The following is a 23,832-nucleotide window of genomic DNA, read 5'->3' as shown; positions in this document are numbered from 1 at the left end:
TTCAGGGGCCTACGCCCACTTTTCATCTGGAGCTTAGAAAAGCATCTAGGTCTGTGTAATGGACTAATCATGCATCAGAAGTGGAGCCTTCTAGGTCCCTTTGGCTTTTATTTTTCTGAATGGAGTAAGCATACAGGAACTATGTGGCTGAATATTAAATAACCAAAATGAGCCACAGCTGCAGTGGACAGATTCTTAAACAATTTATTCAACTGAAACCAAATCAGGGTTTAGTAATACTGATTTTTAAATTAAAGGAAATTTTAAAACAAAATACTTTAAAGAGAAAGAAGACTCAAACATCTTTAACATGAAAGTAGCAGGAGTTAAATTGAAGTATTTTGCAGAATTAAAATACATTCCCAAATGCTTCATTGTTACCAAAATAGCAGCGTTTTGGCCCAGCATTATGTTTGAAAAATGTCATTGAGCAAGCATGGTGACTTGTGCTCTCCTGTTGGAGCTCATGAGCAAGTAATATGTCTTGCAGTATTCAATATGTTTCTTTATGACTCCAAAAATAATGGGAAGACAATGTAAGGTTTCATTTCTTTAACTACACTTTAACTCAAGTCACTTTGGAGAATAGCTGAAAACATGATCCTGAATCCTCTCTAAAGACTGAAAAACTAGCAAGCAAAAAAAAGTGTAAGCATTAATATGACTGTTCTTGTTACTACTGTTGCTGTATTTGTTAGCTAGGAAGATAATACCATTCTCATCTTTAAGCCCAGCTGTGTTGAGGTCTGATCTCATAGTAACTGAACACCTGACAAAAATGCACAACAGTCCATTCTGCTTTAACCTTCATCTGGCAATGTTTCTCTAATTTTTCTATATTTTTCCCTTGGTATAACAGATCTTATTATTATCAGGCCAATCCATGAGTCTTGGGGGAGGAAGTTTAAAGCAGTAATTTTAAGTGCCAAACCTTGAAAACAAAGAAAACTCAAAGAAACAGACAAAAACTTCTGTTCTGTTACATATGGCTCCTTTTTTTCAGGACAATGTGGTGACAAACTATGTCTCTTCAGTCCTGTGTTGCTCTTGTACTTTGCAATTAATGTAATTTGGTGATGAGGAAAGGACAATACCCTCCAGAGTAATTCCATTTAATCCCAGGGTTTCATTCTGCTTTCTTATCTGAGTAACATCAATGTCTACTCTTGTGCTCTCTCACTCTCTTTGCTGTCCATGGCAATGTTGTCCTAAGCAATATTGACTCTCCCATATGCTCCTTTTTTTGAGCCAGTAAAACACTTCTTCGAGCAGCCTGAGGCTAATATGAAGCCTTTCAGCTGATGAGCTGTCAAGAGGTATCCCTACCAGGGAGAAGATACGTGGAACCAAATTTTCAAAGCAGATCAGAGAAAGAAATATCAGGAAGCAACAAAAGAGAAGATTCTGAATCCCTTTTTTTATGTAGAAGTCCTCCTCCTTGCACCTGAAGCTGAGTGGAAGATTTCTGCTTCCTAGTACATTTGATTAAAAAAAAAAAAAAATCTAAATAAAAAGCCTGACTGTACAGGTAATACATGTTGTAATGTGGTTCTGTTTTATTACTTCAGAGCTGCACAAATCCCTCAGTCTGTCTTTCTGTCAATAATCTAAACATCCTGTGGCTGATTTTTTTAAAGGTGTTTAGGGTATTTTTTTATTGCAGCTTTGACTTAGTGAGATTTAGAAGCAAGTTAAAGTTATGCACAAATTAAACACTGTACTGAAGGAGAATGGACCTAAGTAGGTGTCAAAAAGCCTTCTTTAATCTGCACTCATGGTCCATAGAAGGGAAGGGAAATTGTGCCATTCTCCCCTCCATCTCTCCACATCTTTGAGGAGCAGTGAAGAGAGGAGAGGCAAAAGGACTGGCACCCTTGTTCTGTGATATAATAACTTATTAACAGCCCAAGGAACAGAGGAACCCCAATGTCAAAGAAAGAGCCAAGGAGCCCAACAGCTGCTACCAGACATCAGAAAAGTTCCCTCCCAGTCCCAGGCTGGGCCATGGGTTTATCCAGGACACACCTGATGAACCCCTCAGACACAAGGACACCCGTATCTTCTGACTGTCACTGCCTACAGGACCTGTCTCCAGCGTGTCTGGAGAACCTGCTTCACTTGGCTCTCACGAATGCTATAGGATGTCTCTGAACTGGCATGCTTGAAAAGCATAGCTGGTAGAAGGATGGGATCTACCAACTTCATCTTTCTAAGCAGGTACCAATGGCAAACTTAAATCTAGCATACGTGCAGAAGCTTTTTCCATTTTTTGGAGCCAAACCAGAATAAAACCGGATTTTTTTGTCCTCAGAAGAGTAGAAAACAAGTGAACAAACAGCATAAGAAGCAAACACAAATGCTGATCTGTAGATAACTTGTTTGGTTAGTAATTTTCAATAAGTGCAACACAAATGATAACCCAAGAAGATGTCAGATGCCATGGAGCAGTCAGTGGGAAGTAACCGAGGAGCTGATACATCACATGAACAGCATACACTTTTGAACCACAGGGCACTGGAAAAATTGCTTTCCCCAGCCACAGGGGGTGTAACCTTGACTTTGCTGACGGCCAGAATTGTAAGGGAGTCTAAGGTGACTCAGAATCTCCAAAACAGAGGGTTAGGACCCAAAGCCCAAAGAGGGCTGGCAGAACAATGAAGAACAGGTACATTTTTGCTGGACCATCAAAACTCTTACTTTCTTTGTTGTTGTTGTTGTTATTGTTGTTGTTGTTGTATGCGTATAACCCTGAATTAGGAGGCAGAAGTAGTGTAAATTTATTGCCAATGAAAAGTAATCCAGTCTTCTTTCAGCCACTCCTGTGTACTAACACTTCAGCTGCCCTGAGATTTAGACTCTCATACATTTGACTTCCTACCTCCAGGACATTAGACAAAGTCAATCAGGTGAGTCTGAGGGACACAAATACCTGTTGGAAATCAAACAACTTCTTAAACAGAGGCCCAGAATTAAAACAAAATGTACTTTTGCTTCACAGTTTTTCTCTATACTAGTTTTCTTGTTTTCATTGTGGTCCCTTGTTTCCCCACCAAGACAAAATGCAGCTATGACAACATGGAAATCCCCTGAGCAGCACATCTCTGATAATAAGATTGTTCAGGTTCAACCAAAATATTATGTCTGAAGAGTCTTTTTCTTTTAGTTTGCTCCAGCTGAAACAGGAAAAAAAGAAAAAAAAGAAATCAAAGCGATAGCCCACTCAATTATAAACAGACAAATTTAAAGCAAGAAGGTGTCATTTCCAGGTAGCGATCAGTTTGCACAGGAGAGACCTCCTTTATTGATATTTCTGACTGAAAATGAGCTAGAAATTAGCCTGAAGGTTTCTAGAATAATATGATGTGGAATATTATTAAGCCAGGTGCTTAAATCTTTATATTTTTGTAAAGTAAGCCAGAGGTAGACCTTAGGGGTGTGAATTCATGGGCATTCAATTGCATTGATTCAAGTCTGGCTTCAGTGAGCTTGAATCAAGCATAGGAAACTTGGGACAGAGGGATGAGGACTCACTGCTCCTGAAGTACCCCCAGCCAACTCAGAACTCTGAAAGAGCATGTTTCTTGAAGGGATATTGTGTGAATGGGGCAGTGTCCCAAATACTTCTGTAAGTGAAGTCAAGCTCCTGAGTGAGGTCTGGTCAGGCCATGACACCACCATCTCCACTGGCTCCTTGGTCCTGTGTCCAGGTCCTGCTCTGCTTTCTGTGGGTGGTCGCTGTGGCCTGGCGGGCCTCACCCCTGTGCGTGGGTGGGAGGTATCACAGAGGTCTGCCAAGCAAACATCTAAACCCAGCCTCACCTTGAGCTCTTTTTGTATTCAATGTAGAGAAATAAATTTATTTAGGGGTTTAGATTTCATGTTTTGAATATCTCTGCTAGGATGAGACAAATCATGCTCTTCGCTGGCTAGACAGAAGTAAAGCATGAGAAGCTCTGATGTATACACTGTAAATACCTATATTTTGACCAGTGAATCCAAACCCATTTTTCTGTGTTTACCTAGACTTAGTACACCTTCAGAGATTGCTTCGGTGGGCAGCCTCAGGGTCCTACCACAGGGAGGGACTTGACACAGGCACGGTAGATTTCCATCTCCCAGGCAGCCTCACTGAGCTCTTGTGGAAAAGAGGCCATTTCTTCCCACTAAAATAGGACAAGGGAGCCCAGAAACATCCCCTTGGCTGCCTCCTGCACAGGGCAGCAAGTGACACCAGAGGACAGTCCTTGACATCCTGGCAAGATGGACAGCTCTCTAGCCATGAGAGCTGAGCTTTCATCATTTTGGTGAGTGGTTTAAATTATTTCCTTGCAAATGAAAAAGTTACTGTGGCTTCCATATTGAGTCTCCTTATTATAGTGTCATCATTCTTCTGTTTGCTTGGGCATGATTACCAACTCTGCCCTCGGTTTCCTTTACACCTCTGACACAAAGCTTTTTTTGGTGCAGGCGGTGCGGTGCCAAAACTTGCTCTTTGCTTTCGGGTCTGCAGCTCACTTGTAGTTACTCACATCAGTCATCCATGCACATGGCGTTGCATTATGCTCCGGTGTGTGTTGGTGTATACAGCCACAGAAAGTGTGCAAAGGAAATATTTAACACATCTTTGTCTTTCTGCCTCTGCTTTGTCCGAAACCTGAAAAAATGTAGAGAGGTACCACTTTGTTCTCTGGAGCTAGATTTTGCAGGATTAATCTTTCAAATCACAGGTTTTTTCAGGGTCAGCATTGCTGTATGTGGGACTTCACAGACTCATAGAATGGTTTGGGTTGGAAGGAACCTTTAAAGCTTATCCAGTCCATCTCCCCTGCTGTGGGCAGGGACATCTTTCACTAAGTCAGCATGCTCACAGCCCCATCCAGCCTTACCTTTAAGACTTACAGTGATGGAGCACCCAGCTCTCTGGGCAACCTGTTCCAAAGTCTCACTACCTTCATCCTAAAAAACTCCTTCCTCATGTCCAATCTAAATTTACCTCCTTTCAGTTTAAAACCATTGCCCCTTCTCCTTTCATTACAGGTCTTGGTTAAAAGTCCCCTTTATATATTGAAAGGCCTCAATAAATTCTTCCTGAAGCCTTCTCTTCTTCAGCCTGTCCTCACAGCAGAGCTGTTCCAGTCCTCTGATCATTTCTGTGGCTCCTCAGGCCCCTCTCCAACAGGTCCATGTCTTTCCTGTGCTGAGGGCTCCAGAACTGGACACAGGACTCCAGGTAGGGTCTCACCAGAGCGGAGCAGAGGGGCAGAATCATCTTCCTTGACCTGCTGGACACGCTGCTTTTGACGCCAATGCTTAAAGAATAACTAACAGCAATTACATTTAGTGTTTCATAGTTGGAAGATTTTTCTCCCTTAGATCTGTCTACCTTCACTGAGATGAAAGTGGATGAGAGGAGTAAACCATGTTCTCGGGGAAATCAGCAGCAAATGTCCCACTAGCCAAGAGAAGAACATTGTGCACGAAACACACTCCTTACTCACTGGACTTGACCAGATTTGGTCCAATATGCCAACAGGCCTGATCCAGAAGGTCCTTAGTTTTGAAGTGGGAAGCATGTTTCAAAGTAAAAGCTCTGCAAATATCTTTATGCTGGCTTCCTGCTCTCTGCCACTAGTCATCCTTGTCGGCATGTTTACATTTCCCCTCGCCTGCGGTCTCTTCATCATGGGTTTGTTCCGCCTCTAGTATAAAGTGAGTGAGTGTGGGTTCCTTGCACACACATACTGCACACATGCAGGGTGCTCAGGATGACACAGACGAGTACAGTGTTGAGCATTTTCGTCTTGTTTCTTCACACCACTTTTGGCGAAAGTGGTTGCACCTCAGTAGATGGTGATGGTGAGTCATTTAATGTTCATCTTTCCATTTGTGTATGATCTTGAAAAACATGAGTTAAGAGCTCTAGATGCAACTGCTGGGTTAAATGTGTTATTGTTTTAGCCTCCAGTCACTTTCTTTAGTGTCAGTACCTGAGGTGAATGTGGAACTGGAGGATAGCTGTTTAATTTAATTCCCAAGTCTGCTGTCCTTGTAATATCCAAATCCTTATGAAATGTGGGAGACCATAGCTGTATGCAGATGACATGCGAGCCCAGACCTATTAATCCTCTTGTTGTATCTAGTGCTTATATGAGGAGTGCTCATCCTGTGAGGGGAGAGCTGTGTCCCTTTTTGGCAGTCCATGGTCACTCTGAGCTGCCATCAGAGAGAGGTGAAGTTCTGACTTCTCTTGCTGTTGGCAGTTTCCTGCAAATAGAATATTTAAATGTATCTCAAATTTGGCCCAAGATGTTCCACTTCTGAAGTTTGGTGGGTTTTTTTTCTCTTTGTCTTTAAGAAATTGCTTATTAAGCTACATCTGGGAATAGTCTCAGTCTCCGTTGTACTATGCCTGAAGCAGCAGCTCAGCCAGGGTGTTCTCACAGACCATGACTAAAAGCATGCATCCCTTATTCATCAAATCACTATAAATCAATTCAACAGTTTAAATTCATGCTTATTGCACGCTTCATTGTCTCATGTAGACAAGTGAAAATTACTCAGCAGCATCAAAATTAAAAAATCAAAACATAAAGAGCAGCAATAAAACCATTGTTTCAGTCTGCTGTCCCTTTTCTCAAAAGCAAACTGAAAAATTTGATTTAGAGATTCAGTCTCCAATCTGTTACACTCTTGTCTAATACTAAACAAACAGCAGTGACAGACCTCATTGCACTGTGCCTGAAGGACATGGGCAGTCGCTCAGTTGCTGACAGTTTTAGGGCTTCATTGCTTGGAAGCAAAAGAGTTGTTGGGTTTTAGGAAGACAATGGCTGTGTTCCTATGGTATCTTACAGATAGGGAATCTCATTTTCCCCTGTCTGTCCTGTCTTATACATGTATGTATGTACACTTATATGCATACATACATGGAAAGCATATGTGTAAGTTTTTTAGTTAGAAGAAAACAGGGAGTGGCTCAGAGCTGCATCTAATAACCTTGTGTTTTTCTGTTTGCCTTTTATTTATTCAATCTACAGCTGTTTAGAACCAGCTTTGGTGAGCAGCTATGGTGGTGAATAGTCAATGCTAGTGATTTATTGCTGGTGTCACTGAAATCTTCAGGGCTTCCCAGAAGCATATATGACTGAACCTTTCTTTGTGTTGTCACTAACTTCCAGTAAACAATAATTAACCTTTTGCTTAGAGTTAAAGACAAACCAATTCACAAAATCCCCACCGAGCAATTAGCAGCTTTTATGATTTCTTTATGAGTCCTGTGGGTTTGGCCAACAAATTAAGCAGTCCAGGGTAAAATGACCCATGATGGATGTTTGGCTTTTACTCTTTGCCTTTCCGACTCACTCTGCCTTCTGGTGAAGTGCCGCTGGCTGACGCAGGCATGAGCTCTCCCCTTCTGGTGGGCAGAGGATGGAAAAGCTTACTGCGGTACTTGGTTTCATCACCTTTTCAGGGCAGCACACTGTCTCCTCAGCTCTGTCTCCCAGCCAAGCACAGATGGTGGAAAACCCTGAAAGACCTAAGACAGATAAAAGCAGAGCTAAGAAGGGGCAGCCATGGAGGCACAGGAGGATGTGGGCAGGGGGAGCAGGAGGCCACAGACTGCGTGGCCTCATGGGCAGGATGTCTGGCTTCAGTGGCCCTCCTACCCAGGACTGCATAGTTCGTCCAACCCACATCAAAACTGTTGTGATTAAAATGAGTTCTGCCTGGATCAGATCAGCACTAGAGATTTCACACTGTCCATGGAGACGGTCACTTCAGTGACTTTGGACATTTGGTCCCTGATCCTGCAGGCGCTTACTGGTGCCTTTGGTTTCGCATGTTGTGGTTAGTTCTGGTGGCTTCAGATCACAAAGTTCAAGCACCCCCATAACCTCTGGGACCACTCTTCTCTTGGTAAAGGCTCATAAGGTCCCTGCTGTGATTTGAACCATCCTTCTAGGTGTTGTCCAGACCCAAGAGACAACCATTTCTGTGAAGGACCTGCCATAACTGTAGTTATAAGAGCAGATTTTTCCCACTAGAATCACCCCATCTCAAACCCTGCCTTGATTTCAGCAGGACCAGGCTCTGCCTGGCCAGGGCTTCTCAAGGAAAAAGGTATTATCTTGTAATTCTTTTATTGCATAAAGAGTCTTTAGCAGTGTGAGTCCTTTCTGAGTCATCAAAACCCTTTACATAGCAAACACATTCGTGTATGGTGGTTCTAAGGTTTGGGGAAGAAGTGTAACTGAGGCTACATGCATATTTATGTCAGACAAAAGAATTACTGTCAGCTAACGGAGGAACCATACCAGAAAATGCATTTCAAATTGCTTACTTAACACCATTCATGAGGTTTAATTATCATATACTCTATGGCTGAGATGTTATTTCCATGAATAGGGAACCACGTAATCATGTGAAAGTGCAGCGTTAAAGAGGTAAAGTCAGATTTCCTTCCAATCTGGCACCAAAAGTGCACCATGCTGGTTAAACATTAAATGGCCGTTTGAACTGCAAGACAAAACATTTTTCTTTCTTTTCACTTTGCAGTCAACCTGATAGAGAATGAATTAAAATTTCTGTCACCTTTCAGTAAAGCAGTTGCAGACAGCCATAACATTTTTTTTTTTCTCATATTCTGTTAATACAATGATCATCTGTTTTGTGTGTTAATGTAAAATCTGGTGTATGTGGTTTTTCTATACAGAGACCACCAACCACTCTCTCTTATATAAAGGAAGATTAGTCATCTTAATTCATAAGTTTAACGTTATCTTAAAGGAGCTATGAGTATAAACAAGCCAATCTCCTGGCAGTTGCAAGTAAATTCTTAGAGACGCATAATATGTGATGTGCCTGTGCATGTGAGCTGTAGGTGTACCTATCTATGTAAAATCTGGACTTTTTCCATTTTATGTAAGTTCAGTTTAGCTTACTTGTTATCCCTGGAATTTTGAATATAGGTATATCTATGTGCACACACTTTTACCCACAAGTATGTAGCTTTATGTAATATACATTTCTGTACATATGTGTCTGCCCAGTTGGCTCAGGGCTGTGTTGGTGAAGACACTGACCTGTGTGAAATTGCTTGTTCTGGAGTTGCACTGACCCGTGTCTCCCTCCTAAATGTGATGGTTGAACAGAGCATCTGCTTTGTCTGTGTCTGTGCTGCACAGGTTAGCCCCTCAAAGCAACAGTGCTGGTAGGTGATGCATTTTATCGTCTGTCAGGGAGTTCTGGGCTTCTGTTGGGACAAACACCATCAGAGCTGTGGTGGGAAGGGAAGACGGGTATCTGCTTTGTAGCAGCAGTTGATGATGGTGGCAAACAGCCACTAAATCTTAGCTCGAGCGATAGATTTGCCTCTGGGTTCTGGATTCCTGCAGCATCAGATGCTCCTGTCCCTCTCGCTGCCCACCATGGGTGCTGGTGGCAGTGGTCCCCTTCCTACCCCCTATCCGCACTGCTTTTGCATGTTTCTATATGTTCCTGAATGACTTCTGAATTTCTTCTCTTTCTCAAAACCCGATTCAAGATGCAACTCGGCTCCGAGGTCAGGAAGAAGCACCACCGATAGCATCCCTGGGTGCTGATGCTCTTTTACTTACATTTTAAAGCAATCAAAAAAACCTCTCCCTTGCTTTCTCCCCACTGTCAAACCATGACTGTTTTGGATCTTCAGATGTGCTCCCATTCCAGACAGGGTCTGGGTCTCCCTGCATGCTGGCAGGATAGGGCAGGGATCATACAGCATTACTGGTAGGACTATGAATCATGGTATCCAAGCATCTGGTCACCCTCAGAGATCTGATTGACCTGAGTACCAGCATGGATGACCATCATTTTCTCTGGGAGGGATTTTCCATCGGAAATGTTTCCACAGGCATTTCCCCACACTGTTTGTGAGTGTGAGTCACTGATATCCCTGGAGCAGCCAAGGTCTTGTTCTCATGGCAGCAGGTGGCCACATCGCAAGGGCACATCTGAGGAGTGCGCAGGAGAGGAGCAAGCAGTGGATCAGGAGTAGTCCCTGGACACAGGGAAGAGGGTTATGTGTCATTACAGCTACTCTTAATCACCACTAAAAGGGAATAGAGGCATTCCTGCCCTGAGAATCTGCTCAAGTGGTCATAGCAATAACGCTTTCCCTGTCTGCTCAGCTACAGTGGGTGAGATTTCATGGAATGAGGCTGAACTGGAAGTTTCTGAGCGGGGGGACTCCTCTCAGAAGCATCAGTTTTTGCCTCACTGACCTCATACACACCAAGTGTAGGACTTCAGACATATGCTCTTAATCAAATAGCAGTTGTTTTATGAGTCATCAAAGCAAATTTGCAGGAAGCCACGCACTCTGGCAAAAAGTCTGAGCTTTACCTCCTGAGCCCAAGTTTGTGACATTTCAGAAAACCTTGCAATACAATCAAAATGGGGCTTAATTAACTTGTAACACCAAAATACTCTTGCTTTCCTAAAACCAACCATATAGTTTTTCAGTCTTCCCAGGAGCCTGGTGAGAGGCCAGACCTTCACAGCACAGGCATGGGCAGGGCAGAGGCAGAGGCAGGAGGACACAGCTCTCAGCTGTCTGCAACATGGCTGGACGTGATGCAGATGAAGCAATGGCAATTACCATGTGTACATCCTCAGCTGTGGGTCTGCTGCTTCAGAGCTACAAGGTGTTTGGTGTGCTTTCAGGCTGTCCTGAGCTGAAATTGCCATTAAAATAACTCTTGTTGAATCTAGCCCTTGCTCTTTAGTAGACATTAATTAGCCTGCAGCTTCTGCCCCAGATACCTCTGGCATTAACTGTGCTGAGCATATCCTTCAGTGCATGTTCCTGTTCTGTCTATTTTCAAGAGTTTTTTGGTCCTTGACTTGATATTCTGCTTTTAAACAGGCATCACAAATGTGTCTTCCTCCCCTTGCATGCTCAAGGAGAGCATTATTTGTGGTTCCTAATAGGAAAACCTGTTTGAGAAAGTCCTGAGATTGTTTTCAGATGGATTAGGTCCTGCTTTTATTTTCTTATAAAGTTCATCCATAACTTCTAAAATGAGAATTCACCTGTCCCGGTCTCAAACTTAGAAGGAATTAAATTGCAGAGTGGACAATGTGTTTTCACTGCTTTGCACTTGATAATGGACTTTTTAACAGAAATTTCCAGGTTGACATCAGCACCCCTCTTTGCCTGTGATTAATATAAAAGAAAAGACATAGGATGTCTCATCTGGCCAAACCATCTGCAACACTACGCCTTTTTATAGTTCGCAGACAGATGATGCAGAATGTCCCTTTATGTGTGGTAAGTCGGTGGGCTTCACTGGCATGCAGGGACAGCAATGTTGAAAAATGCAAGTGGCTTTTAATTTCATTTTGAACAAGCTTTCTTTGCTTCTTACAACACAGGTAGGTTGATCCTCTTCCTTTCAGGTAATCATGCGAAGAGGCAACATGCTATACAACAGAGCTGCAAATCAAATACATTCACTGGTTTTATTCAGTGCAAATCTTTCCTTAGGGACTTCTGGAGATGATGAACCAGACAATTTTGACATCAACTGCTTCAGCCAGTTGGAATTTAAGGATTCCTATAGCAGCCTGACCTGCAATTTTATCGAGCTGCCTCCTGACAACACTAACTATACCCTGGCCCTGTGGTAAGTGCTGTCAGTCTGTCCTTTGGTAAACTGGGAAGAAAAATGCTAAGTACTAGTGAGTCATGCTGCCACATGCTGGGAAACACAGCAGAAAAGTTAGGCAAAATTCTGCTTCAGAGTGTTTTACTAAGTTTGAATACTATATTCAGCAAAGAAGAAGAGTTTACTGAAATAGAATATAGCTCTCTAATAAGCAAAAAAGTCATCTGGAAGTGTCTGTAAAGGTCATTATAATGCCTCCAATAGTCCTGATCATGCCTCTGTTGTTCTGATACACCTGTTAATACTCCTGTTGCCCAGCATGAACTGAAAGCATTTCTCTTTTAAATTAAATGGTATTTAAAAGCAACAAACAAAAAAGGAAAAACAAACAAAACAGAAACAAACAAACAAAATCCCCACCATCTCAGTCTTTATGAAGTGAAAATTAAGAATGTTTTCAAAGAGGCAGATCCTTTCCACAGAAAATTCCTTGGCAAGAAGGCTGGTTTCTACTGAAGGGAAAATGCCTTTATCTACGTCAAGACAAAAATTAAGCAATTGTCTTTGCATACACAGACATGCAAAAAACACATTAAAATGAGTGTACAAAAACCCGACAGTTACCAAACCCATCAGCCATCTCTGCTTGTCATTGAGGGCTTGAAACTCTTTTTCACCTTTTTATTCTAACTAATGGACCTAGCTGAAGAAGCTCAGATTTAGCACAGTTCTTTAGCACAGTTCTGCTTTTCCCTTCGCCTTTTTTTCTGAAAGTTCTACTGCAACCAGCAAAATCAGTGTTTTTTTCTTTTTCTTCTTCTAATCACGACTTCATTTTTTCCACTTAGTTTATTAGAATTTTTCTGGTTTTGTGGGGTTTATTCTGGATTTTGACTGAAATTTTATGACAGTCCTCAAATACTTGAGTCACACAGATGGAGAAACACACAAATGCATTTCCACCTTTGAAACTGTGCCTTCACGGCCTGGCCTACTGTTGACCCTGTACTTGTTACTAGTTCAGTTAATAAGAAATTTCACAGAATCACAGAATGTCAGGGATTGGAAGGGACCTCAGAAGATCATCCAGTCCAATCCCCCTGCCAAAGCAGGAACACCTGGATGAGGTTACACAGGAATGTGTCCAGGTGGGTTTTAAATGTCTCCAAAGAAGGAGACTCGGCTGCCCCCCTGGGCAGCCTGTTCCAGTGTTCTGATACCCTCACTATGAAGAAGTTTCTTCTCAAGTTTAAGTGGAACCGCTTATGTTCCAGCTTAAACCCATTACCCCTTGCCCTACCATTGTTTGTCACCAAGAAGAGCCTGGCTCCATCCTCGTGACACTCACCCTTTACATATTTATAAACATTTATGAGGTCACCCCTCAGTCTCCTCCAAACCCAGCTCCCTCAGCCTTTCCTCATACAGGAGATGTTCCACTTCTCTTTATCTCCAGTGAGCAACCAAACCTATTGCCCTATATTTAAAAATGACAGAAGCAAGATAATTTTTTATGATACAAAGGTTTTTAACATAAATATATACCCAATTTAATAATTGCGTTTTTTTCTCAGAGAGCTCCAGGACTCTTACTGTGACTCACATAATTTTATTATTGTACTCAAAGATCCCAAGGAAAAACACTGTCAATCTTGTAAACTCTATTTGAACAGCATTTTTTCTCATTTCACATGGAGTCTCACTTCAGTTAATGTGAAATGAGCAACCAGGATTCATCTTTTGCTATGTTATAGTAAGACTGAGAAGAAACTAACGTTGTGTCACTTCGGTCAACAGTAACAAGGAAGACAGTAATTACATGTGCTTCAATATGGAGAAACGGGAAGATGTGTATTTCTTACAATTCACTGATATACTCTCAAATAAAGACATTTGCATGGACTTTGAGACGAAGAGAAGGGTCTGCAGGAGTCTGGTTGTCACTGACATGGGTAAGACACTTAATATTTGGGTATTTTTAATACACAGGGGTTACTGGGGAAAAAAATAGCCCAGCACAAAGCCTAAGTGTCAGTCTGGAGAACAGTCAGTATAAAATAGCGTCCTAGCAGGGCATGGAGCCTGGATTGGGGTGTTAGCAGAGTGTAGTGCTCCCCTTGCTTCAAAGCCAAACATGATTAATGTTCATTCAAAATGAGAAGTTGAATTCTGGCTTACAGTAACACTGCCCAGGTCTGGACAGTGTTAGACCAAATCACGCACATGACCAAAGTAGCTGTGGCTGACTGTGGATGAATTGTCAAGCAGGCACACATTGTTCATCTCTTACAAGGGACTGCACGGTTTCAGGACTGACCACCCCAAGTCTAGTGTGAGCTCGGTAGCACAGGGACCACAAGGCAGCAAGATTTCACTTTTTCACACCTTTTCTTGGTGGAGCCTGTTGTCTGAATGAGGTCCTCAGGCATCCTGCTGCACATGAGTTACCAGAAGCCCATGACTAGGCTCATCAAAGTCACATTTGGGACCTACCTGAGCCAACAAATAGGGGACTCAGGAGATGAGGGGCTCCTTAGGATTTACCCCTCTTTGGAGCTGGTCTCATTTGAGGGCTGCAGAGAAGCCCATGTAGGACAGTTCTGTTCTACTCTGGTGCCACATTGTTTTGCCTTCCTTTGGCAACAGGCACTGTGACATGTCTCTCAAATGAAACCTTTCTGCCTCAGCCCAACAGTTCTGTAATAATCTTACATTACCTCTCAGATTATGGACCGCCTTGGACCATCTCTGGTGCTCTCTCCTCTAGAAAGTACAGGTTCCGCATGGAAGAATTAAGTATTTGAGGGTTGTGGAAGGAGCAGTCATAATATTTTCTGGCTATAAGTATTTTCTTGAGAGGAGAGAGGTTTGAGTTCTCTGTTCCTGCAAGAGCTGATGTACTTTCCATGGCACATTCAGGAAGCCTCAGCGTCACAGACACAGGCCTCTGCAGACCTCAGGCACATGCAGCTCAGGCAGGGCTTGGGGATGGTCCTGAGGGCTGCATTTTGGATTTGATGTACTTGACAGATGGTCATATGACACAGTCTGCTTCTGCAGACCAGGTCAGGTGTGGGTTCATAGCCATGTCCTGGAGGCACAACCTTCTCTGCTGTATCTAACACTCTCATGCTTTTTCCCTTTGTCTGTCCCATCTGCCCCATCACTGCCATGATGGTCACCAGCAGTTGTACCCATGCCCAGTTTGCTCCCTAGTGCCTTCCTCTCAGAGCAGCAATGGGTTTTGCCATGGGATCTCTGTCTCAGAGCACTTGTTAGAGGGACTGACTCTCAAGTCTTCAAGCAGTGCTACTGTGGGGATGAACACACTCAGGCATTGCTTCCCAAGACTCAAAGTCACATCCCTAGGAAGCACTGTCACTGCTGGTCACACTGCAGCTCCAGCAGATCAACACAAAGCCTCTCCCAGGACCAAGGTGCAAGGATGAGCTGGAGCTTAGCATAAGGCTTGCCCAGCTCAGGCCATATCTTGCTCAAGGTAGGTCACCCCACAAGGGCTGTAACTTGAAGGGAACTTTTTTTTTTTTTTAAATTTTTTTAAAACCTGTTTATTTTGTAGTAACATAATTCTGCTCCTGTTATATCCTGATTTGTTATCATTTGCAGTTAAACCTGAAGTACCATTCAATGTAAATATCACATACCAAAAGGAGGCAAATGAATATCTCATTCATTATAGCACACCACACTCATGGAAGAAATACTTACAGGACAAGCTGATACATCAAATAGCCTATCGGCAGGAAGAAGGCACTTGGAAGGTAAGTGATGATGTATTGGTGAGTTTACACTAATTTCTGAAATTTAACACTACCAGACATCCCATTATCATGTAAAAACCCTCAAATCTGCATTTTTACAGTTCTCCAGCTGAAAACTCAGGAAGGTGCCGTATTTGGCATTTGGAAATTTCATCAGTCGAAACAATTCCAGACTGACAGCACCCATGCCTGTTAGACACCTCCCCGGGCTAATTAACATTCGTTCATTTGGGGTTTGCAGTGGGAAGAGAAGACATAAGGTTAATAGGCACACAGAGCCATCCTCAGTGCTTGGATGGCTTGCTCTTCACTTTTATTTTCTGTGTTCATCAGACAGTAAATCATATGACCCTGTTTTTAAAATTTAGCGACCGTTTCTTCATGTCCCTCTTTCATCGAGCCTCTCCAGGCTTCACGTACAGTCCAGCAGCTCTTCTGCACCCAGAGCATGTTTTGGGCTGCAGCTGCCTGTGAGCTGGATCTGGTCTGGACTGCACAGCTGCTGGAACCTCAGTGTTCCCTGATGCAAGAACAGGCTTGCAAACACTGGTCCAGATGAAGGTGGTTTGAAAGCATGAACTATACCTGATTTTTACAGAGGGAACACAGGAGAACCATAACTACAAAAAGAAAATCATTCAGACAATCAAACACATGCAGATAAAGAATGCCAGAGCTGCACTGTGGGATTTCAGCGTCTTTCCTGTAACTGCTCTTTCAGAAGCTGTCTTTTTGTGCCACACAAATATATTTTTCCCTCTCTCTCTTCTGGGCCTTCCCAGGGAAGTATATGTTTCCCACTGTGTTGTTAACAGCAGCAAAGCACAGTTAATACTTTCAGCTGTTTTCTAAAGAGATTTTACCTAGAGTTAGCCTCTCTTCTCAATGTTGCCTGGACTACCTAGCTGCTAAACTAAACTGACGCTGTGGTGACCACCTAGAGATCATAATAAGCAAAGAGAAGGAATAAACAGCACAGTACTGCTGGGATGCACCTGATCTCATGCATTTTGCTGAAACTAAAATATTTTCCTGTGTATTCTAGAAAAATAATTGGATTTTTTGTGTCTGTTTAGACAATAGAGTCACCATACCTTCAGGTAAAATTACTGGGGAAAAACCTTGAAAATGATGCATCATATGAGGTGAAAGTACGTTCACAACCCAATGGAGATTTTTTTAAGGGCACGTGGAGTGAATGGAGCGCTTCCAAGAGCTTCAGGACCACAAGGGAGCAGAACTTCATGGAGAGCTGTAAGGGCAGAAACTACTTCTTTCTACCTAGAAAAAGCAGAGATGGGAGCCCTTGACTCCTTGGTCAACCCCAGCAGCAGCCGTGACAAAAGCATTGAGGAGGGAAGAGCCCACGGCCACAGCAGGGTCAGCCCTCATGGGCACTGGGAAGCCCAGAGGCAATGACCCAGAAAATGGCTGTATTGCTCTGTTCTGGGGCTGGCTATTCCCATGAAGTTAAATCTCACTCAAGAGTAGTAAAATCAGATTAAATGCTGCTGTAAGGGCATGAGGGGTGTGCAAAGGGAGGTGGAGGCTGATGCACTCCTTTCTGCCAAATGTGTAGGGAGAGGGACCAGTTTACACTAAAGGTTTCAGGTAAGGCACAAAGAGCAGTGAAATAAGACACATTTCAGGGCCCTGGATTTGCATGCAAACCTGGCACTTGAAACACAAATACTATATAGGATAAAACCTCACCATTGCACTTGTAAACACGAATGATCCTTCTGGTCCTTGGGGTCCCTTCAGTCCCCAGAGGCACTTTGGCATTACATGTGTTCTAAGTCACTTCAGTGCTGCTTTAAGGACACAGCGAGAGGAGGCAGGAAAAATGCAACACTGCGCCGGTCCAGTGACAGAAAAGTGCAATGTTTGTCATTAATTCCTTATTTATTGTCTGAAGAGACATTAGGGTTACAGTGTCTTAAAAGCAAGGTATTTACATGCATTGCCTGATGTTCCTCATTTTTCTTTAGACAGTAACGTGGTCCTGGTTATACTCTCCATCCTGGGATTCATGCTGTCTGTTGTCACGATTGTCCTGATTGGAACTTTTTGGGAAAACAGGTAATTTAAGTCTCTTACTATCAGAAAAAGTGCTGGAAGCCAGTCCTGTTCTGACAGAATTGACAGTCTTACTGTTTTCTTTGTTATACTTGTGAACTATTCTCTTCCCTTCTCTGGTCCTCTATATGAAGCCCAAGGCAGGCAAAGAACAGAAGTGGGCAATACAAGAGAGCGTGTTGGCAGGCAGAAGCTGATCTGCCACTTCAAACAGACTTTAGTCTTGAGCTCGAAACACTGGGACCTTTGGGGAGCTGCAGGCACCATGAAATACAGAGTCAGTGTCTCACTAGAGGAAACTTTAACTCAAAAGCTTCAGACATGATCCAGAAAAGAAAGCAACCTGCGGCTTTCAGTTAAGTCCCAAGAGGTGTGGAAACAGTGTACTGGGGAGATTGCCTCTTTCCCTTTCATTGTCTGTGTCAGCAGGCTGTTTGCTCTCCAGCATTTTTGGAAGCAGTGAGGCAGAGCTCTCTGCAACAAGGGCTTGATGGCATCAGCCACCAGCCCAGTCTGGTCCACATCCAGCTGTGTGGCAAAACCTGGCTCTGCATCCTCACCAAAACAGTCACGGCAGAAGTGGGACTATACATACATTTTTTTCACAGGTACTCATTTGTTTGCGTTGGTTTCTTCTCATATATTGGCTACACAGCAGTAGACGGATAGCTGTAAATATATTTTAAAATACATAGCTATATCTGCCCGTATAGAATAGATAGTTGACAAGCTGAAGAAAATGAACAGATATATAGATAATTTGGCAAAAACAGTATCTGAAGTGAAAAAGTCCCAAGTTTAACTGTAGGAGCTGAACCCCTCACAAGGCAGAATGCCCAGGGCTGTTTGTTGACATTCAGAGCAGCCCATCCATGACATCCAGCTCCACTAACATCCAGAGAGGTGGCTGCATGTGAGTTGCTTTTTGGGAACAACATTTGGGTTGTGCCAACACCTGAATTATACATGGGGATTGCTTGGGAATGTCTTAGTTGACCCCAGTGAAACCACACCCAAAACAATTTTAATAATCAAACATTTCAGAGAGTGGAGTCTTCTGCCAGGGAATGCGCCCTGGTGCTATTTTATTTGAAAGTATAGATGTGGCTTGAGATTTCTACCTCTTGCTTTTTACTGTGGCTGAGCACATGCAGTTCTCTAGCTTTGCTAGAAGTTCTGCATACATAAAACTGCTGAAAAAACAGGCTTTTAGATAGTGAAAGTTTTTGAACCCTGAGATTTCCCTTTCAAAAAGGAGTTTTTACATGTGTGTGTATATATCCACATATACAGACACATAAAATAAAATGTAGATTTATATAAATCTATAGCTGTGTTTGTATCACTGCAACATTGAATGTCAGCCAGGCAATATTCTCTAGATGCACCACAGCTGAGAGTTTCCAGCCACACAACACGAGAACTTTTCTAATTAAGGCAGGAAAATTAGACCTGCGGGACAATGATACAATATAGATATCTGAAGCACAGGTAGCTGGCCAAGGAGTGGGACAATATGCAGCTCTTTGACTAATATAAACATGCAGAGGCAAATATCAGCGAATTTGCACTTAAACCACAGCATGTTTTTTCACTTGCAGAAATTGTTTTTTTCATGCAAAACCCAATTAACACAGCTAGGTGCAAATGAGGTCTTTGTCAGCACAATTTGCTGCTTTTCCAGTACTTGGTGAAGATTCTTCCTCTAACTGTGACAATTTGTGGTCTCAAAGGAGCAATGACTATTCAGTGACCTTTGTAACTCCTCCACTCCTCCTCTCATTGTTTTATTCTGATACTTCTTCATTTATATTGTGGGTGATGCAAGCCAGTTCTAGGGCTTTGTGAGAATTAGTAGAAATGATGCAATACAAACCTCTGATACCTCAACGTGTCTGTCTTTTGCTGTTGTTCAACCAACTGCTTTTTCTCTGCTATTGCTCTTTGAGGATCAAGCCTGCTGTGTGGCCAAACCTTCCTGATCATAAAACAACATTGGAGCAACTGTGCAAGAAGCCAAAAAATGTATGTACTCTCACTGTGACTTTCACCCAAGTATGACTATTGGGAACAAAACTAACACTCATAAGAGACAGTAAATGCTGCATGAACTGGGACATCTTTCAGAAATGACTTCTGTGTTTCACTGAAGACAGCCCACATCTGCACAGGCAGATGCTAGTGCCTGAGCTTTGAATTATGCAAAGTAATTACAAGGGTTAAGAAATTACATATGAAGGAAGGCTGAAGGAATTGAGTTTGTTTACAGGAAAGAGAAAGCTTGGGGAGGGGAGTACAAATCACAACCTTCCAATACCTTAAGTGTAGGTAGAGGGAAGGGCAAGGTGTTCTCGTCACAAGGTTGCATGGTGATAGGACCAGAGACAACAGGCACGTGATGCTTCAGAGCAAACTTCATCTGGGTATAAGAAAAAATCTCTGTGAGAACAATTAAACATTGAGTGGATTTCCCAGAGGAAAGGTACCTTCTCCCTTGCTGGAAATGTTCAAGGTTTGGCTTGATAGGGCCCTGTATAACCCAGCCCAGGTCCTGCTTCAGCAGAAATTTGGATCAGTTGGACACCAGAGGTCCTTTCCAACCAAGATACTTAGATGATTCTATGAAACTTTGCAAACATCTCTGGTGACACCAAGGTACGGCACATGAACTACTCTGCCACATAAAAGGCAGATGGACGAATGTTACAAACTGTAAGGTGTGGAACTAACCCGCTGCCTTAAAACTATGTGTCTCGTGTACTTTTTCACCAAGACACTCAACAGTGCTGTTGTCTCCTGTTGGTACATTGTTAGCATGTTCTTAATTTAACAAGAGGTCTAAGAAGACTTTCCCACCACAAGGCCCCCAGTGCAGGTATTCCTCATGTATTTCAAGAAGTCATGACAAACTTTCACTTTCTGAACTGTTAAATTAGGAAGGTAACTGGAACTGCCTGGCTCAGCACACTAATTCCTGTGAAATAGCAGTTGTGCAATAGATGTGTGGCTCTGAAAAGTCTTTGGAGCACCAGTTCCCACCACACTGTGTAGAGGTAAAACACTCTCCAGTGGTGCTGGCTTCAGCAGGCCACGGGATAGATTCAGATTAAATGGAAAAGGACTTTAAGCTATGTGATAATTCATTCTCTGCTAACCTATTGTTCAGCCTGCTCAGGGTTACTTTCAGAGTTAAAGATAAATAACCTTCTAAAGTCAAATGAATTATCAAAGTACCTCTTCGGTTGAGCTAATACACACTGCTAACTGACTGTGTTGTTCCCTTTGCCATGCAGAATTTTGATATAAGCTTTAACCCAGAGAATTTTGGTTACGTCCATATCCATAAAGTGGATGACATTCAAGCAAAAACTGAACAAGAAACTTTTCTGCCACCATCAAATGCATCAGACACAAATCTTCCCGAAAAATTTAGGAGTGGATCAGACCTGAAGATGATCTCTGCGATGACAGACAAAAGCAATCCAAACCTGCCTGTGACTTACGGAGGAATCTGGCCAAATGAAGCCCTGCACAGGCTCCTGGGCACAAGCCAGACTGCACTCACTGAAGGAAACTGCAGCTCCAGCACATATGAGGTGTGCCACAGAAGTAGGGTGCCCGTGCACGATGATGGTTTCAACCATTCTTCTGCTCCTTTTCCAGTTCCCTCTGGCCAGCCTGGACCAGAGCCCCTAAATGGTGACACCATATCCCAAATGTTGCCAACTGGTGAAATGAGGTCACCGAACAACGAGGAAGCCTATGTCACAATGTCTAGCTTCTACAAAATTCAGTAAACCTTACAAGAATGACAACGTAGCATTTTTTCTTGAACACAGGCAGGACACTGTCCCCTTCTGTTTTCTTATGTCCTGTGTCAGTGGGTTCCCACCTCCACCATTGCACTCTGCTCGCAGTGCAAGGCCATACCTGCAAGGAAGTAGGTTCTCCCACCCTTCAGTGATAAGTGGTCTAACTTCTAGCCCTCAGTATACCAGCAGCAATCTCCACTGCAAGAGAAATGAAAATCAATTCAACCTGATTTTAATCTTCAGATCCGATTAATCCAGAGCAATGACACTGCACTTCCCAGCTGAGGATCACAGCATGACTTGTAAAAGTTAATAAATGCTTCTGTTAACCTCTTGGATGCAGAATTAAGCTCCTGATAATGCCTAAGCAATAAATACAGCAACAAATTGAAGTTAAATAGAATCTATTATCTTCCAAACAGCGGTAGGGCAAGAGTAATTCCTTTGCAGTCAGTGGAAGTCCAAGTTTGCAAAATGTCAGTAAATGATTGTTGCTATCAAGCATTAATAGCCTGAGGATTCAGGCACTTGGTCACCACAAAGGGATTTTGCTGAGCCCCTAGGAAAAAGGGCACATGGACTCACTTTAAGAAGATGTTTTCTCAGACTATTTTTGTTTTTGTTTTGAGAGAAACTAAAATAAAGCAAAACCCTGCCACTACTTTTTGCTCTTGGTGAAGATCTGCCTCTGAGCCAATTTTAGGATCCACAGGTACTTCTGCTATTGCTATATAGTGAATATCTTCAGTATTTCATGTACTAGCAATGTTTAGGTAGGAAAACAAAATGAAACTGATGTCTCTTCCTACAAAGTGAATTGGGGCTGTAAGATGCATGATGATGTCTTTTTCTGCAGCTCTTATGCAAGATACAGTGCAGCATGCAAGTTCTTTCGAAGACAGAAAGGCTGAGTGGGCAATGTGTGTTACTAGCATTATTCCCAATAGTTGTGGCTGCATGAGAATACTTTGAGTATGGCGAAGCAATTTTCACATGCAACATCAGACCTAGGAAGATGAATCAAGTGTCATGGAACCTGCCAATGATCAGAAGAACTGTATGGTTTTTTTTAAAGTAGTTCATAAATTGCCTGGAAATAGTTGTGGTTTTTTTAATTTCCACATTATGACAGAGGAAGGCATCCTGTCACTTCCCATTGACCTTTCTCTGGACACTGTGCCCAGCTCTAAGGGACTCCCCATGTGCTGCCACACAGAGATGGCTGAACCACTTAGTCCTTCTGGGATGCTGTACATTACAGAGCACGTGCTTGGAGATAAAGCTGCTACAGCCGCACGGTTGCACGACAGCCCCGTGATGGGGCCATGGGAAATCCAAACCACTTTGCTGCGCTCTGGGATTGGGGTTCACCTCGCTGTGCCATCTCAGTTCCTCCAGCTGCTTGAAAGTTCCCTTTATTGAAATGTATTCCTGTTCCCAGAGTCTATGTGTGAAAAGAGTCCTATCTCATCCTCAGAGCTGCTCAAATTTGTTGTGACTGGTAATAATCACTGAGATGTCGCTGCATTTGATGTAGCCTGCTGGAGAAAAACAACACTCCCGAGACAGCAGTCCACCTTACCCACCTCCGCCTGACACCAGGGAAACCTTCAAATGGTGACAACCTTGCAGTCCCTGCGCGTAAATGGGACGAGGATTTGGCTCAAGGCTTTCCAGTGACATTTTATAGCGTAGCTTTTATTGCTGTTTCTCACCAAATCAAAAATTTATTAATGCAGCAGAAAAATATGGAAGTCCTGGACATTTATTTGCTTTATAATGCATGTTTTTGTTTTTTGTTTTTTTGTGTTTTTTTTAAGAGCTGCTGTTAATACTCACACTGTGCTGACTCGCACAGTGTGACTGTAGATGCAGACAGACTGCTGGAAAAACATCATCTTCCAGTAACACAATGACAAACAAAAGGGGGATAGAGGAAGAAGCAAAAGCACCGCAGAAGAATCCTGTAAAGTACGTGCTATGCTTATTTCGAACTCATACACACAATTTTAAGGATGAAAAGGGATATCACAAAGGTCTATTTGCACTATTTAAGCAGTAAGGTACCCATTTGTAACAGTCTTTCTGTGTGTTGAGGAAGATATACTACTCTTCAATACAGGAAATGTAGTAGAAACCTTATGTTTACTCTTTAATACAGGAAAAGTATTAGAAACCTGATGTTTATTTAGTTTAATCACTCTGGAATAGTTATATTTTTCCTATGCAGTACTCATATTTTTGCATAGCTGCTAATGTTTAAACATCCATTCTATTTTCTATGTCTTATATCTTATTTAAATAGAAGCATGTAATCTTGGTTTTATAAAGTTTTTACTGTATTAAAAGGACATGGCTATTTGTGTGACCTATTTATGCTGTTCAGTCTTCTAAAACATATCTATCAGGATAGGACTTATTCTGCCCTCACTAGAATTAGGATAACTCCATGGGCTCCACCTAGCTTCAAGCAGGATAAATTCTAAATAAATCCAGACAGCTCAGAGGTCT

At 42.6% G+C, this 23,832-nt stretch overlaps 2 protein-coding genes across 6 annotated transcripts in view; one reads left to right on the top strand and one right to left on the bottom strand.

Annotated features, from left to right (window-relative positions):
* The first annotated feature begins 5,654 nt into the window (after positions 1-5,654).
* Positions 5,655-23,565, top strand: IL7R (interleukin 7 receptor). The gene is made up of 8 exons (XM_065861203.2): positions 5,655-5,856; positions 11,528-11,666; positions 13,446-13,600; positions 15,276-15,430; positions 16,507-16,684; positions 17,422-17,512; positions 19,459-19,534; positions 20,803-23,565. The coding sequence occupies exons 1-8, from the start codon at positions 5,766-5,768 to the stop codon at positions 21,304-21,306; spliced, it is 1,389 nt and encodes a 462-aa protein (XP_065717275.1). The 5' UTR covers positions 5,655-5,765; the 3' UTR covers positions 21,307-23,565.
* The window catches only part of CAPSL (calcyphosine like), a 34,589-nt gene continuing 18,201 nt past the window's right edge, over positions 7,445-23,832 (bottom strand). For 3 of the 5 annotated variants that reach the window (XM_071802055.1, XM_071802056.1, XM_071802054.1), the window contains one exon: positions 19,756-19,928. In XM_071802055.1, coding sequence (XP_071658156.1) covers positions 19,773-19,928 — 156 coding nt within the window. In that variant the 3' untranslated portion in view covers positions 19,756-19,772. Of the gene's footprint in view, positions 7,538-19,752; positions 19,929-23,832 lie in introns of those variants that run through there. The other 2 variants (XM_071802053.1, XM_071802049.1) reach the window with 2 other exon arrangements.

Source organism: Patagioenas fasciata, chromosome Z (genome assembly GCF_037038585.1).
Source record: "Patagioenas fasciata isolate bPatFas1 chromosome Z, bPatFas1.hap1, whole genome shotgun sequence".
Taxonomy (NCBI): domain Eukaryota; kingdom Metazoa; phylum Chordata; class Aves; order Columbiformes; family Columbidae; genus Patagioenas; species Patagioenas fasciata.
Note: the sequence above shows the minus strand (reverse complement) of the source record. Positions and strands in the feature narration are given on the sequence as shown.

Excerpts from the sequence above, each read along its gene's own strand:
- IL7R (XM_065861203.2), top strand. The coding sequence starts at position 5,766 with ATGACACAGACGAGTACAGTGTTGAGCATTTTCGTCTTGTTTCTTCAC. Across the intron at positions 5,857-11,527 it reads CACCTCAGTAGATGGTGATG|GGACTTCTGGAGATGATGAA; the intron begins GTGAGTCATTTA and ends ATCTTTCCTTAG. Across the intron at positions 17,513-19,458 it reads GGAACTTTTTGGGAAAACAG|GATCAAGCCTGCTGTGTGGC; the intron begins GTAATTTAAGTC and ends TTGCTCTTTGAG.